Source organism: Stegodyphus dumicola, chromosome 2, assembly GCF_044657685.1.
Source record: "Stegodyphus dumicola isolate Sdum_Otavi_A_Nest chromosome 2, ASM4465768v1".
Taxonomy (NCBI): Eukaryota; Metazoa; Arthropoda; class Arachnida; order Araneae; family Eresidae; genus Stegodyphus; species Stegodyphus dumicola.
The window spans coordinates 264,352,846-264,367,103 of record NC_140769.1 but is presented as its reverse complement, the minus strand read 5'-3'; the positions used below and the strand labels follow the sequence as shown (position 1 = coordinate 264,367,103).

The 14,258-nt window shown below is 30.8% G+C and overlaps 1 protein-coding gene across 1 annotated transcript in view; it reads right to left on the bottom strand.

Annotated features, from left to right (window-relative positions):
- Cul2 (cullin 2) overlaps positions 1-14,258 on the bottom strand; it is a 77,344-nt gene that overhangs the window by 26,396 nt on the left and 36,690 nt on the right. The window contains exons 10-14 of the mRNA XM_085812119.1: positions 13,395-13,519; positions 11,197-11,304; positions 4,576-4,638; positions 3,715-3,843; positions 2,509-2,595 (exon numbers count right to left, since the gene is read on the bottom strand). Coding sequence (XP_085668245.1) covers positions 2,509-2,595; positions 3,715-3,843; positions 4,576-4,638; positions 11,197-11,304; positions 13,395-13,519 — 512 coding nt within the window. The remainder of the gene's footprint in view (positions 1-2,508; positions 2,596-3,714; positions 3,844-4,575; positions 4,639-11,196; positions 11,305-13,394; positions 13,520-14,258) is intronic.

Genomic DNA, 14,258 nt, shown 5'->3' with positions numbered 1-14,258 from the left:
CATAATTTTTAATTTAATTACTTTTATTTTAAATTTAAAAATGAATTTCTTTGGTAATTTTCTTTTGCAATTCACCCAGATACAATGGAGAAACATGGCTCTGCTGACAATTCTTTTGGCTGCTCCTTGACAAGGACCAACAGGTATCAACTATAATATATTCTTTCCGATTTAATGATTATTGTTTTATTTTTGTATTATTTGACATTTACATTTGTTTTCCGAGTTTTTACTTCAGATTGTTTTTACTGAATTATCAGGAAAGTTTTATAGTTTTGTTATGGTAAATACAAATGAAGCAATGCAAGAAAAAAAAAAAAAAAAGTTATATTTCATTGAACCATATAAGCAGCATTTTGTCCTATGACTTCTAGCCATCTCTCTAGCAACTGGAAAATTCCTTTTTAAAAATGTCATTAGGTTTATTCATTAGCAAATTATCAAGAGGCCATTTGACAGTTTCCATAGATATAAACTCCAGGCTGTTTAAAGAATTCTGAAGTGACCTGAAAAGACGAAAATCCAAGAGGGCAGGATCTAACAAAGACAGAAGGTACACCTAATCATCCCACACTTACTTGATAACTGTTGCCTAAATTTAATCGATATGTGGGGCTGGCATGTTATGATGGATGACAACATCTAAAAAATGGACTAAAAATGGGTAAACACTTCACTTAGATTTCTGCTTTTAAAACTGTTATTTAGGAACAGTGTTTTTCCGAATTTACTGTCTGATTTACTTGTTAACAATTTGCAGAACCACCATACACAAAAAAGGAGGTTACTAAGAGGATCCATCTGGTTTATTCCATGAACATTTTCTAGTAACATTATTGTACACTATACCCTTCTCAACCCAAGTAACGAGCAGCTTCAAATTAAATGCTTCTTTATTTCTTTCAAGGAAAGAATCGCATGTCAAAACTCAAGACACACATTCTGCTCTGTTAGAGCATAGGGTATCCATGCTCTAACAGAGCAATAACTGCAAGTATCAGTTTAAATACTCAATTTTTTCTTCCAATGATCATGTATTGTATTTTTTGCTACATTTAGAGTGTCTGCGAGTTTCTGAACTGTATAATGCAGATTTTCAGTGAGAGACTTTAATAACTCCTTATCTACAGAGGAAAATCGTCCAGAGCTGCCAGCATCTTCAAGGTCGAAACATAGCATAATTTTATAAGCTATCTCTATTTTCCCTTTTTTTATGATAAAAAAGCATAATGTAATATAAATGACCTTTTGGGTTTTCCATTCTTAGTTCTGCACTGAAACAAAAATTATGCCACAATACATGCTAGAATTATACAATTCCAGCAGAAAAGACTGTATTTAAACAACTTCGATCACTATCATTCCAAATAAAATAATTAGAAGGAAATGCACTTCAATTTGAAACGTCACAAAACTTTCTGTATGGCCCAATACTTCATTTAAAAGAAACTGCTGACTTTAGAGATTGCATACTGAATTTCATTTAATAAAAAACTACTCATTTTGGTATTTCAACAAATGATGATTAATGTCAACTTCTTAATGAATGCTCTTAATAATTAGTGATTCTAAATTAATGTTCTTTTAAAACTGAGATTATATTTAAGAAATTAGCATTTGAAACTTTAACTCTTTCACATCGAAATCCCTCAAACGCCTGAGCATTCAGACAGTGGCAGATCGCCCAAATAATTTCCTACCTAGTGCTTTCCTCCATCACGGTACTGCATTGCTCATTGCTTTCAGGTGTTGTTAAATGACATATCAATCATTCTTTTCAAGTGACTAAAAGTAGTTCATGTTATTTTAATGCACCTTCTTTTTCCTTTGCTTACTGTCAATGTTTAGCTATTGATGCCCAAAGTTGCAATCCTGCCCCAAGGGGAAAACTTCACATAGAGTGAAAGCGTCCAAAAAAGAAGTTGTCTGTTTACTAAGAAGGTTATTGTTAGCGCTGTAGTATTCAATTTGTCATAGGGAAAGGAAAAGCATTCCAATAGAAATTCCTATACACTGGCGTTTTCGATGTTTGAGAAAAAGAGATTTGGTCCTCTCTCCATGCGAAAGAGTTAATATGAATAACTGCTTCCAGCAATACTTATACACAATCTCTAATAATTTTTATTACTAGTATCAGGTAACTATTACCATAAAAAGATTTCTTTTTTATTAATTTGAACAAAAAAATCTTTTTTTCCTATAGGATATGCAATTTTTTTTTAAATTCTATACATCTTTACTTAAATTAATATTACAAAATATTTGACTAGAAAACTGATTTGATTCCCTTCTTAAACTAAAATCATGTTATTATGATCAACCATTCAAAAAATAATAAACTGTAACTCTGTAAATAACTCCCATATACATTCTAAAACAGAATTTTTTAACACTAAATACTCATCATGACCATTAAAAATTTGACACTACATTATCTTTTCACTACATTTAAAAAGGAAAGTTACAATTAAAAAGCAAGTTTGATTAAACATATTTAAATGAGCAAACCTTTAATTTATTTATCATGGCTTCTTCAGCATCCATGGACATTGACTGACCATATATCAGCCGCTTGGCCAGCATCTTGGCATAAAACTGCAATTCAAATGATGAAATAACTTTACAATGGTCAACATAGTTCTTCAGTATACATTTATAATTAACCAGGCATACACAAATAGAAAAATGTTGGACAAGAAATGAACCAACATTTCTCAGAAAAAGCCACATGCGCAAGAAAATAACTACTATGCATGATTAAAAAAAAAAAAAAAAAAAACTGATGTGGACATCATGACTTCCTTGTATGGCCTATTCAATTATGCATATTTTTATACTGCATTTCATTTAAACTTATTTCCTCGAATTTCATTATAGATAAATTTCTCACTCAATTAAATTCAAGGCAAAAATACATAACATCTCATTAAAAATTGTAAAATACAGAAAAACATAACACCAAAGAGTAGGCAGCTATATTATTTTATACGTGTTCTTTAATTATCTTTGTTCTTTATTGCTTTTTTGTTATTTCTTTTTTTTTTTTTTTTTTTTTTTTTTTACATTTGTTCTTTTACTATCTTATATTTATTTCTGTTCTATTATTTAATTCTTTTGCATGGCATTTTTGAAAAGCAAGTTAAAGAAACAACCCCCCCCCCAAAAAAAAGTATACAGAGAGTTAAGTTCTAGGGTATACTACATCCTAAAACATACAAACAATAGGGAAAAAAATTCAGACAAGGAAAAATTTAAAGTTCCAAGAACATAACACAAGTCTGAAAAATAATTCTAAGCATGTCAATGCCTCTTAAACATTACTTTAGATATAAAAATAACAAAAATTTTATTCAATTTTTAATTATGCTGCAGAACAATAACAAATAAAATGTTATATTAAACATATACTCACTTAACTTATCTCATAATTTTTTAAAATCTTATGTTAGCTTTCTCAAAAACTGTAAATAAAATGGGTTCCATAGAAAAATACAAAGTTTGAAACAAATCCCATATAATTCTAATTAGTAAAATCAATACAATTATGACTAAAAAAAGTCCAATTATGACTAAAGTTCTGGTGCAACAGTATGTGCACAGATACTTATAGGTACACACCTATTAAAAATTTACTACTAAGTGCAGTCATCAAAATCCACTACAAGCTAATTATTATGGCCATATTAAATGTTAACATTTTAAAATTACACTTACCTTTTGAAAGACATCTTTATCATCAATATATTTAAACACAGTAATAGATTGGGATAATTTGTCTTCGACTTCATTTTCGGTGCATGTTTTTGCATTTTTTTTCAATAAAGAATCACAATATTTTGCTAACTGAAAAAAAAAATAATAATAAATATATATCAAATATATTATAAAGAAACTATATTAAAAAAGAAAGAGGGAAATGAACGTACAATATCAGATACTGACTTAGATTTAGGTATAAAAAGTCAGTAACATTGGTTTGGTATCAAGTTTTCTTTTGCAATGTTTCTCACAGGAGATTTTTAAAAACTTAGCCATATCCATGCGTTCTGAGTAAAACTTGTGCTTGCACATCATCCTTCAGTACAATCAACTCTTCTTGTATCATAATATCAAGATGTGATGCAAGTCATACTCACACATTCAAATTTTTAAAATTTTGGAAGTGAACATTAAAATCTTTTAGTGTATTATTTTCCTCATATTTATTTTATATGATTTCTTCCTTACTACATTACCAAATGCATGGTTTAAATCCTTATTCAACTAAAATGTTAATTCACACTCAATGGCAGTTATAGAAATGAAGCAGAAATATAGATATAGGTCAAATGAGCAAAATTAAAGATCTTTTGAAATTTTGGTTGAAATAAGGAGCCTTAAAAAAATCTGAGGACTATATAAATCTCATTATATTTGTCACCCAATTAATTACATTAATTTTTTGAAATAATGTTCACATTTATGAACACTAGCCTGCATTTTCATGCAAGAATATTGCTAATGAAAGAACAGGAATGAAACAAATAATTACAAATGTTTTTTAGAAACTAAAAATTCAAAACAAAAACAACTCACCAATTCTGGAGACCGGCACATAAGCTTAGGATTACCTTTATAATTAATTACAGCAGCACATGCCTGGGGAAAAAAAGAATTTCAAACATGATGAGCGGGAAAAAAAAATATATTTAAGAAATTTACTTTATATAAAATAATATTCAAATCATAAATATCAATATAGATTTGATCCTGAATTACAAAAATATTACAAATAAAATAGAGCAATGTTTCAATTCATGTTTCATAAAAACATGAGCATCCACTTCATCTCAGAACAATAAATACCAAATAATTTTCGTCATTTCACAAAGGTGACTTACAGCCCATGAACCATGATCAAAATCAAAGAAACTGATAAACACATAAAAAGCCCCAGTGCATAAATAAATACAAATAATAATAATAACAATAATAATATGTATGTACTCTTATTACATTACCAGTTTATTTAATTAAATTATACAGAAAGGCCAACATAGATGGTGCCAAAGATGGAAACAGTTAAAGCCAAATCACGATTCATACTCATTACCAAAGGATAGGTTACCTGTTCTGAAAATACCCAATTTTCTACTTTATAAGGCAAGCCACTGCTCATCACATATTGAAATAATTGCTGTTTTATATCACAGCAACCATAGCAAGAAACATTTACTGATAAACATGATTAATGCATTCAATGTCCACAGTGCACAGTTTATATAAATGTATACATAGAAAAAATTTAATATAAATTTGCATTTATTTGCACAGACAAAGGAAGAGGCAACAAAGCCTATGACACCAAGTATTGTTAAGATATGGAAGCAACTATGAAACTTTTTCAATTACTTGCCTTCACCTGTTTGTCTATAGATGCCTCCAATGGTTTCATTTTCTCATCAGTAGTTCTGTTATTTTCCTTTGTTTGCAGGAACTTTGCCAATTTTTTCCCCCTACTGTTATCATGTGAGCATATTTCCCTTTCATCATTTTAATTCCTGCCACTGAATGCTTTATTTTACCTTAGAAACTACAATACCACAATATTTATGCAACATATGCTGATTCTTGTAGCTATAGTACACCTAACACTGTTCTTCAGAAAGTTCTTGCTTTAAGCAATTTAAAAATATATATATAAATGTACCAGAAATTCATTTTAAACTGTCACATTCCGATGGCCACAATTCAGCAACTGCCAGTAATAATGCATCAAACACAGTACTGTGGCCCATATATGATGCCCAAACTCTGCTACATAGGTCTTGGGTGATAGTGTCCTATTCTTGTGCTTATTATTCCATTGTTCAACCAATTTTTGTAGGATATTTATTTATCTATAAATGTCTGGCCTTTAGTAGTGAAGCCATTAGTCACCTTGATTAAGTATTCTCAGAGGAAGAATTCAAACTATTAAGTGCTGAGCATGTGTTTAAATGCTCTTTGTCTATAGATCTTTGTCCAGTCACAAAGAGAATACATTGGAATATTCCTGAATTCAACATAAAGAAATGGGCATATATAAATGCAACTTTGTCCAATCAAAATATTAAATGATGCCACAGTGGTGAAATGAAGAAAATCGGGGATAACAAATCTCTAGTCCGAAGACACTGCCAAGTCATTTCCTCAGCTTTTATGCACAAATCTGAACCATGAATTTTGCTAAATTCCATATTTATTAATCTCTTAGTAGTGCAAAAGTTCATAAAATTTCTGGATTTTTTGAGGACAAATGTTCTAGAACACTGGTTATTTTAATGCACACTGCGGCCACCAATACCCAGGGCCTCACCAGTATGAGAAGGGATAAAATTTGCTAAAGCAGTCTCGCTCCTATTTGATGGCATTGGATTGCAAACTCTTTTGATCTAAAGCCTCCCAAATTCCTAAGCCAAGAAGTGTACTATTCAATGACAGAAGAAATGATGCTAAGGAGCAAAGAGCACAAAATCATGACTCCAAAAACTGAAAATGAAAGATTAAAAATTGTCGCATATTAAATATTTAGCAGGGCAAAATGTACACAATTCAGTATTATACAAATGAAAAACACTAATGTTTTGATAAGTATTTAGTAGTTAATTTTTAATTATTTTTTGTATTTTTTTAACTTTATTTAAAAAAATGTTCTTGCCTGTTAGCTGTTTTCAGATTATGCATTTGGCCTGCATACAACTTGAGACCACTGCACTAGTCAAAGAAACATACACTGTGCAATTGTAAATATCGAACCAGGGTTCGTAGCCTCATTTTAGTTAAAAAAATAAGCATGTATAAGCACTTTTCAAACACATTTTAAGAAAAAAAATAAGCACCTCTCTAATTACATTATACACAACTGCATAACCTTAAAAGAAAAATTAGACTTGTAATTTAAAATATGAGAAATTCAGTATTTATTAAGAGAGAATGAGCATTACTCAACCATGGAAAATAATTACATTCTTTTTTTTTTTTTTTTTTAATTTTAAATAACAGTTCAATTTACAGAACTAGTTTACAATGTGAGGAAAAAAACTATGCAGAACTAAATTATATTACAAGATTTAATTATGCAATTTCAGTTCAAAATAGAAAAAATAAATAATAATAGGCCATATTTATTACATTTGCTACCTAAAATAAATACAATTTATTTTTCTACTCATATTAATAGTTAAATAATTTAACAAAATTCTGAACATTTTCTAAATTTTCATTGTATAACAGTTTTTCCTTAACAAATATTGCAAGTAAATGTAAGTAAAAAAAAAGGGGGGGGACTTTTTCTGAAATCAGAAGATGGGAAATTGCTTCATGCAATCATCCTTTAACAGTAAAAACTTAACTAAACTAACCGGCATACGCGGAAATTGCGGCAATATCAGAAAATTCCGGATAGTCGATTGTAACTGGTAAAAGAGGAAAGGGAGTAGTTGTAGCCGTTCTTTAGATTTTTCAGCTAAATAATGCTTTTGACATTTCGATATGTGCATCATATAAAAAATAGCCTAATGGAACTGAAAAATAATCTGCTTAGCAAGCACAGTAAAACTCTTATCTCTGTGAAATATTGCAAACATTATTGCACAATGCATGCGCCTTAATTCTTTCACATGTGATATTACGCAATTGGAATCAACAGCTGGCGGTATTCAGAGAATAAATAACTAAATAAAGGAAAACGCCCCTTTGCTTCCTACGGTTTTCACCATCATGTGCCCATGTGGCATATTTATCATTGAGCAGAAAACGTCGCACTACTCATATTGAATAATAAAGAGATTTACCAATCTGAGGTGTTTTACATTCTAATTTTGAACAGACTGTGTTAAATTTCCGGAACAGAATCATTCTTCTCTTGGATTAGTAGGCCGCAGAACTTTTAACTCCTATTCAATCCATGGAAAGTGACCAAAAAAAAGTTTGTTGCTTACTTTGCTGCTAACCGTATTGGTTTCAATATTATTTGGGATTTTGCGGAGAAAGGGGAGAACCCCCACTTCTGTACTGTATAATGCATTGGCCAAAAAAAAAAAAAAAAAAAACTTATGTATACACCACGACTTCCTTGTATGGAATATTAAATTATATGCCATTTTTCTTGCATTTCGTTTAAACTTATTGGATTGAATTAAATCTACTTCGCCGACAGCGCAAAAACCACAATAGAATAAATGCACTCTTTAAAATTCACTTTATTTGTTTACCATAGTTTGTTTACCACTCTGGCACTAGGTTCACTTAACAGTATTATATTTCGTTCATATTATAACTCAGAATGCACAAAATCATTTAAAGAATTATCTAATCGTTGCCACATGTTCTATTCAAATACTATAATAAAGCTAGAATGATGTATAAAAGAAATTAAGCAAACAAAACGAAAAAGAAACAGTTTTTCACAGACGATTGAGTATTTCTCATTCAATTAACTCAGTTCTCACTTCGCGAGAAGGTAAAAATACATAAAAACTCAAAATATCTATATTAAAAATTACGAAGTAAATCTTAAACACTTATTTCCTCGAAAAAATTCCAGAAAGGATTAAGCATAATTTAATTGGCAATAATAAACGAAGGCGTTATCTTTGTTGTTGTGAAGCTAAGTTTCTCTCGATTGGCAACAAATCCACTAGTCTGCTGTTTCAAATGTAAACAATCAATGGCTGCCATAAAAAAAAAGGCTTAGCGGCACTTAAACAACTTTAAAATTGTTGATAATTCTAAAAATATTGCATACAGATTTACTAAAGGCATAAAAACCTCAACCGGAAGATAAGAACAACATAATTCAATCATTTTTAAAGCAAAAAATGTACAATTTACAAACATATAAGAGTAAAGAAACTGAGATCACTGAGCCGGGTAACAGAGTGGATATATATTTAAATATATTTATATATGTTCGGCACGGCCGATTGCAACCAAAATAGGAGGTGCACATCTACATGTTATAGTAGTCCTATATACAAAATTTAAACGTTTTAAGGCTACTCGTTTTTGAGTTATGTGAGATATGTATGTACATACGTTCGTACAGACGCGATGAAAAATTGTCTTCAGAATTCATTTTAAAGCAGTTTTTGTAATTTTTTTTGGAGGAAAAGAGTCTTTTATTCTGTCCTAATGTACAGATGTCATGCAAATACTTCTTTAAATTGCATTCGAAAGCGGTCAAAATGGATATTTTCGTTTAAATATGCTGCCTGAAACTTTTCGCGATTACAATACTTCCTTTTTACTTGGAGCAAGGAAGTAAAAAGAGAGAACTTATTTTGACTATTCAGTTATTTTCACTTTATTTAAGCCAATCCAAATACTATTCCTTAGAAAACTAATCTGTGTTAAAACACACTTATCCATTTTTGAAGTTTATACTTCAGCAGTTACTGCAGATATATTATTATAAATATTCATACATATGCTCATAATATAAGCATACGGATCATAATAAACACGAATATGAACTGACCACATTGAATGAAAATGTTAATTATTAAAATCTTGATAGAAATTCAAATGTGTGTAGTATTGGGTGGACCAATAGAACGACGTGCACCTGTTTGTACTTGCGCGCACCGAAGGTTATGTTAATGCAGAGAAAGGGGCAAAAAGCATTTTCCAGGAGTACGATTCACCATCTGATGTTCTATATAAAGAAGAAAAGTTGTTTATTTAGTTTCAGCTTTGGTACGGGATGGAGTGCGTTCGTTAAAAAAAAAAAAAAAAAAAGCACTAAAAGCAAAAAAAATAAGCACTAAAAACAAAAACAAAAAAAAAAATAAGTGCTTTAAAAAAAAAGTAAGCACCTACAAGGGTATTTTATTTTCAAATGTAAGACCTTATAAGCACTTGTAAGGACCACTACGAACCCTGTGAACGTTCTCACCAGGGCTGAATTGCACTTATTTCCATTTCTCAACAAGACGACAACACCTACACCACAAAAGTAGGGAAATAACTTGGTTTGGTTTAGTGATTACTGCAAAGCCTCAAGGTCTATCTGCCTAAGGAGAGGGGTGCTTTTATGGAGGACCTTTTTAAGGGAAACTGGCTCCTATACACACGTTACATATGGAGAGAAACAAGAAAATGCCCACGCAGCCAGCCAATTCGCAGGATTCTAACCTTGGACCGAACTACCAGCATTCAGTGACATTTTTGCTCGGCTGCTAGCAGGCCCATAGTAGCAAAATAACTTTAACTAATGACAAAAAATTAAGGTCTGTCCCACTAATATTTAGCATGGCAGGTACAAAAACATGATAAACTGTTTGCCCACAAGGAAGACAAAAATTGCACACGTTTAAAAATTAAAATTCATCCTATATTCAATTTGGAATTAACATGTAAAAAAATAAAATACATGCCAAAAAAAAAAATAAAGTACCAGAAGCATCACAAACTGTGAAAAAAAGGAGGGGCAAAACATGCCAAATCCGAAAATGAAATAAGAAATTTATATCTTTTGCTGCATTGTCTTCAAGGATTTAGTACAACATGAACAAATACAAAGTAATAAGCAATTCAAAACCTAAATCAGACTGTACATTGAAATCAGCAATAAATTATAGTATTGAAGCAAAATAAATTTAAAAATATGTTTAAAATTCATCCCATTGTTGAAAACATGCGTACAATGCACACACACACACACACATATATATAAAATGCATAGCACCAGTACATACATTAAAAAAGGGGGGAGAATAAAATTTACAATTTAAAAAAAATGCATACCATAAACAAGCAAAACATTGTTAGGCCACATGCTGTAAAGCACCTTATGGAAAAATAAAAATATTGTACAGCAAAATAAGGACAGTAGTTAATACCCTTGACCATTTCATATCTGGAATAATGTCATCTATCTTAGTAACCAATTCCATTTACATTTGTATTCCATAACAATATTTTGGAGTTGTAAATAATAGTTTACTGTTATTAAAAGAGATTTCATTGAAGAACTAACAACTCTTCTAACTGCCAGTGTTATTGAACATTTTCAAAGGCAATAGTTTATATACGTCTCCACATATTCTCCTTAGGTTTAGAAAAATTTTACGACAGCTGTTGGAAGTGCACTGTTTTGCTAGAAACATGAAAGAGAAAATTGTTTGGTGCATGGTGTTCTACAAGAAAAAAGATTGCAAGTATGATAAAATTTACCTTATCTAAAGCACCAATAAACTGCTGATCTCCAGAAAATACTTCTTTGATTAAAGTGCTATATTTTCCATGCACAGTTAGAAGAGACTCTACAAACAGCTGAGGAATCTGAAAATTAAAAATGTTATCTAAGCATAAAATATTTCAAACCTGCCAGTTTAACTGGATATATCTGCTAAATCTTATTCTACACATACTTAATACAAACTATTACAACAATAAATAAAGCAAAAGGATGTAGATGCATAGAGTGGTATTTTTCAAAGCAAACACATAAAATATTTTCAGCATCTCAAACCATTCTGTATTCCATGCACCCCTAAGGGTTCTATGGCCACACAAAAGTAATAAAACACATAAAACTTGAATGAAATTAAAGTTTTATCCCACTTAGTAAAATTAAACCATCTTGTATAATAAAATTTAAAAAAACTGAATGACAAGCATTGATTTGAGTTCAAGTGGATATATTATTAAACAGAGAAATTTTGCTGTTGTTCTCACTGATAATGTAAAAATCAATTCTAATATAAAAAGTTTGATTAGACATGATTTGATATTTTAATGTGATTAAAAAGTTAACACAATGATCATAGTAATATGCATCAAGTTGTCAAAAATGTCCTCTACCAAGGGACAGTGAACATAAACTTCTTAATTTTTAAACCCAGTTTTATTTACTTGTACAGTTATCTCCTGTTCTACTACTCTTCTCCAATGCTCTGGGATCTTCAAAAGTCTTGGTAAAAAAGGTATGGTGCCTTCCTGTCAAAGAAGCCTGTCAGACAGACTTTCACTTCTCAAGAGAATTGAATTTTTTTTCCTTATGCAGAGCATTTTTATGACTGGCATTTTTTGGGATTAGTGGTATGGCGATGGACAGCATTCTGGAAATACCATGGGTGTGTAAGGACATATCCCTGAAATTTCAGGAGCTTTCTCTGTAACTCTAATAAAACACAAAGTCCGGCATTGCCATAACAAAATGTAACAAAGAGGTTTGCACGTTTGGAATACTTCGAATTGAACATGGCCTCCAGTTCTAGCTGATGGCAGTACATAGTGAAATTTATCGTCTAACCAAAATGAAGTAGCTTGAAAAAGAGAACTCCTTTTAAACAGGCATTAAAACCATTTTCGACTGAGTCTTCACTTCACTACAACCTGTGATCTGCTTCCCGAAATTTCTCAAATACATTTCCCTATCATGCTGTCATACAGAATACATAATTTATAACATATAAAAAGTTTTCAGAGAATAGCTTATTTTACTGCAAGAACTGATCACAACATACAGAAATTCTGTCAAGCTTGCTAATGCTCAGTCAGCTGATGAGGCACCTAAACTTCAGACTTGCTCTTGTAGTCCATTTTCTCCAGGAAATTGTGTACTCAATCTGGAAAGGCTAAGGTTTTCTATAACTTCTCGAACAATGCACGGGGGGACCTGGTCAACGGGATCTTTGATTTTTCATCAATTGGCCTGGCTGATCATTCAAAGCTTGCTTGGTCTAGGATATCCTTCTCCAAATCTTTGGCATCAATGATTTCCCTATCAGTTTTGTTGTAGCATTAATGATGTAAAAGATGCAAACTTCCTTTATATTAGTCGCCCCCCCCTCCCAATTGATGCACAGATTGTCACATTGTGTCTGTTCATATAATCTATTTTCAGAACCCCTCTAATGAAATTAGTTTACCTAACATGCCATATAGGCAACGTGTGGAAAGGAGGAGGTGGCCCTGTGGCTGAGTTAAATATAAATACATTATCCTACCTAATGATGCACAAGCTACCATGTGCACAAATGGTGCAAGACTTTTCAGATAACTCAGTATCACCTGCAAGAAAGATTTTTGCAAAGACTGTGCAAGCAAGAGTTATAGCTTAAAAAAAATATTTAAAATACATTTTCTAATACTACTGATAGCATTTTTTGATAAATTTTCAGTCATTTCATGAGTTTCTGCCATTTTTGTGGCAGAAATAGCTTGAGTTTTAACAATTTTGACAGTAATTTGGAAGCCTTGACTACTTGATGAAAATAAAACTATGATAAATTTGACGAAAATAAAACTACCATAAAAAATGCAGTCTGAAAATGGCAAAATATTTAGCATGCATAAGTTTTGAAACATGTGCAAAAAAAAGCTATCTGTAAAAGCAATAAAAAAGATAATTTAAAAAGAATGCTTACATTTTCACCCCTCAAGCTACTAACACGCTCCAAGCCCACTTTACTAATATGCTGTTGAACTTCTTGAATCAAAGCTTCAGCGCCACTTGGAATAGATTTCAAAAGAAGGAACATGTGTTGTAAATCTGAAATTGGCAAAAATATCATCATCATATCTTATCACCTACATGCAAAGATTAAAATAATCCAGTTACAAATATACTTAGAAAGAATATAAATACTTGATTGATTTGACAGAAAATTGATAGATATTTGATTTTATTATTATTATTACAATGAAGCTAAGCATATTATTTTCAAAATTGTTTATTCCATTCAAACAAATAAAGACAAGTAATTCAAGTTGTTGGTATTATTAGACAGTTATTAAATTAGAGATAACACATAAATGAAAAGCACTAACATTAACAGTTTCCAATGCAGCAAAACTAATTTTATTTTCAAATATGTCTTCTGAGTATGCATTAGGTTCTTGTTTATGGGGAGCAAGCTGCCCATCTGACCACAAGTGACCTTATGGCTTAATTAGGCTAAATTTTTCTTATAGTGAATATTCCATCTACTTTTTTAAATTTCAGACATAAAATTAATGGTCTCTAATGTGGCAACTGTACTTCTTCCTGCATATCTCTTATCTTTTATATGATGAGTTATAAGGTTCAATTCTTAGTTATATTATATTCTTAGTTATATTATATATTCAATTCTTAGTTTATATTTTATCTGTTAAAAATAATGGCTTTAAATGCAGCAACCATTTTTCTTTCTGTATCCCTCTTATGTTTTATGTGTTAGGTTCTCATATGTAATTCTTTATTACAGAATACTGCATCTGTTTTTTAATATTTTTATTTCACCCATAAA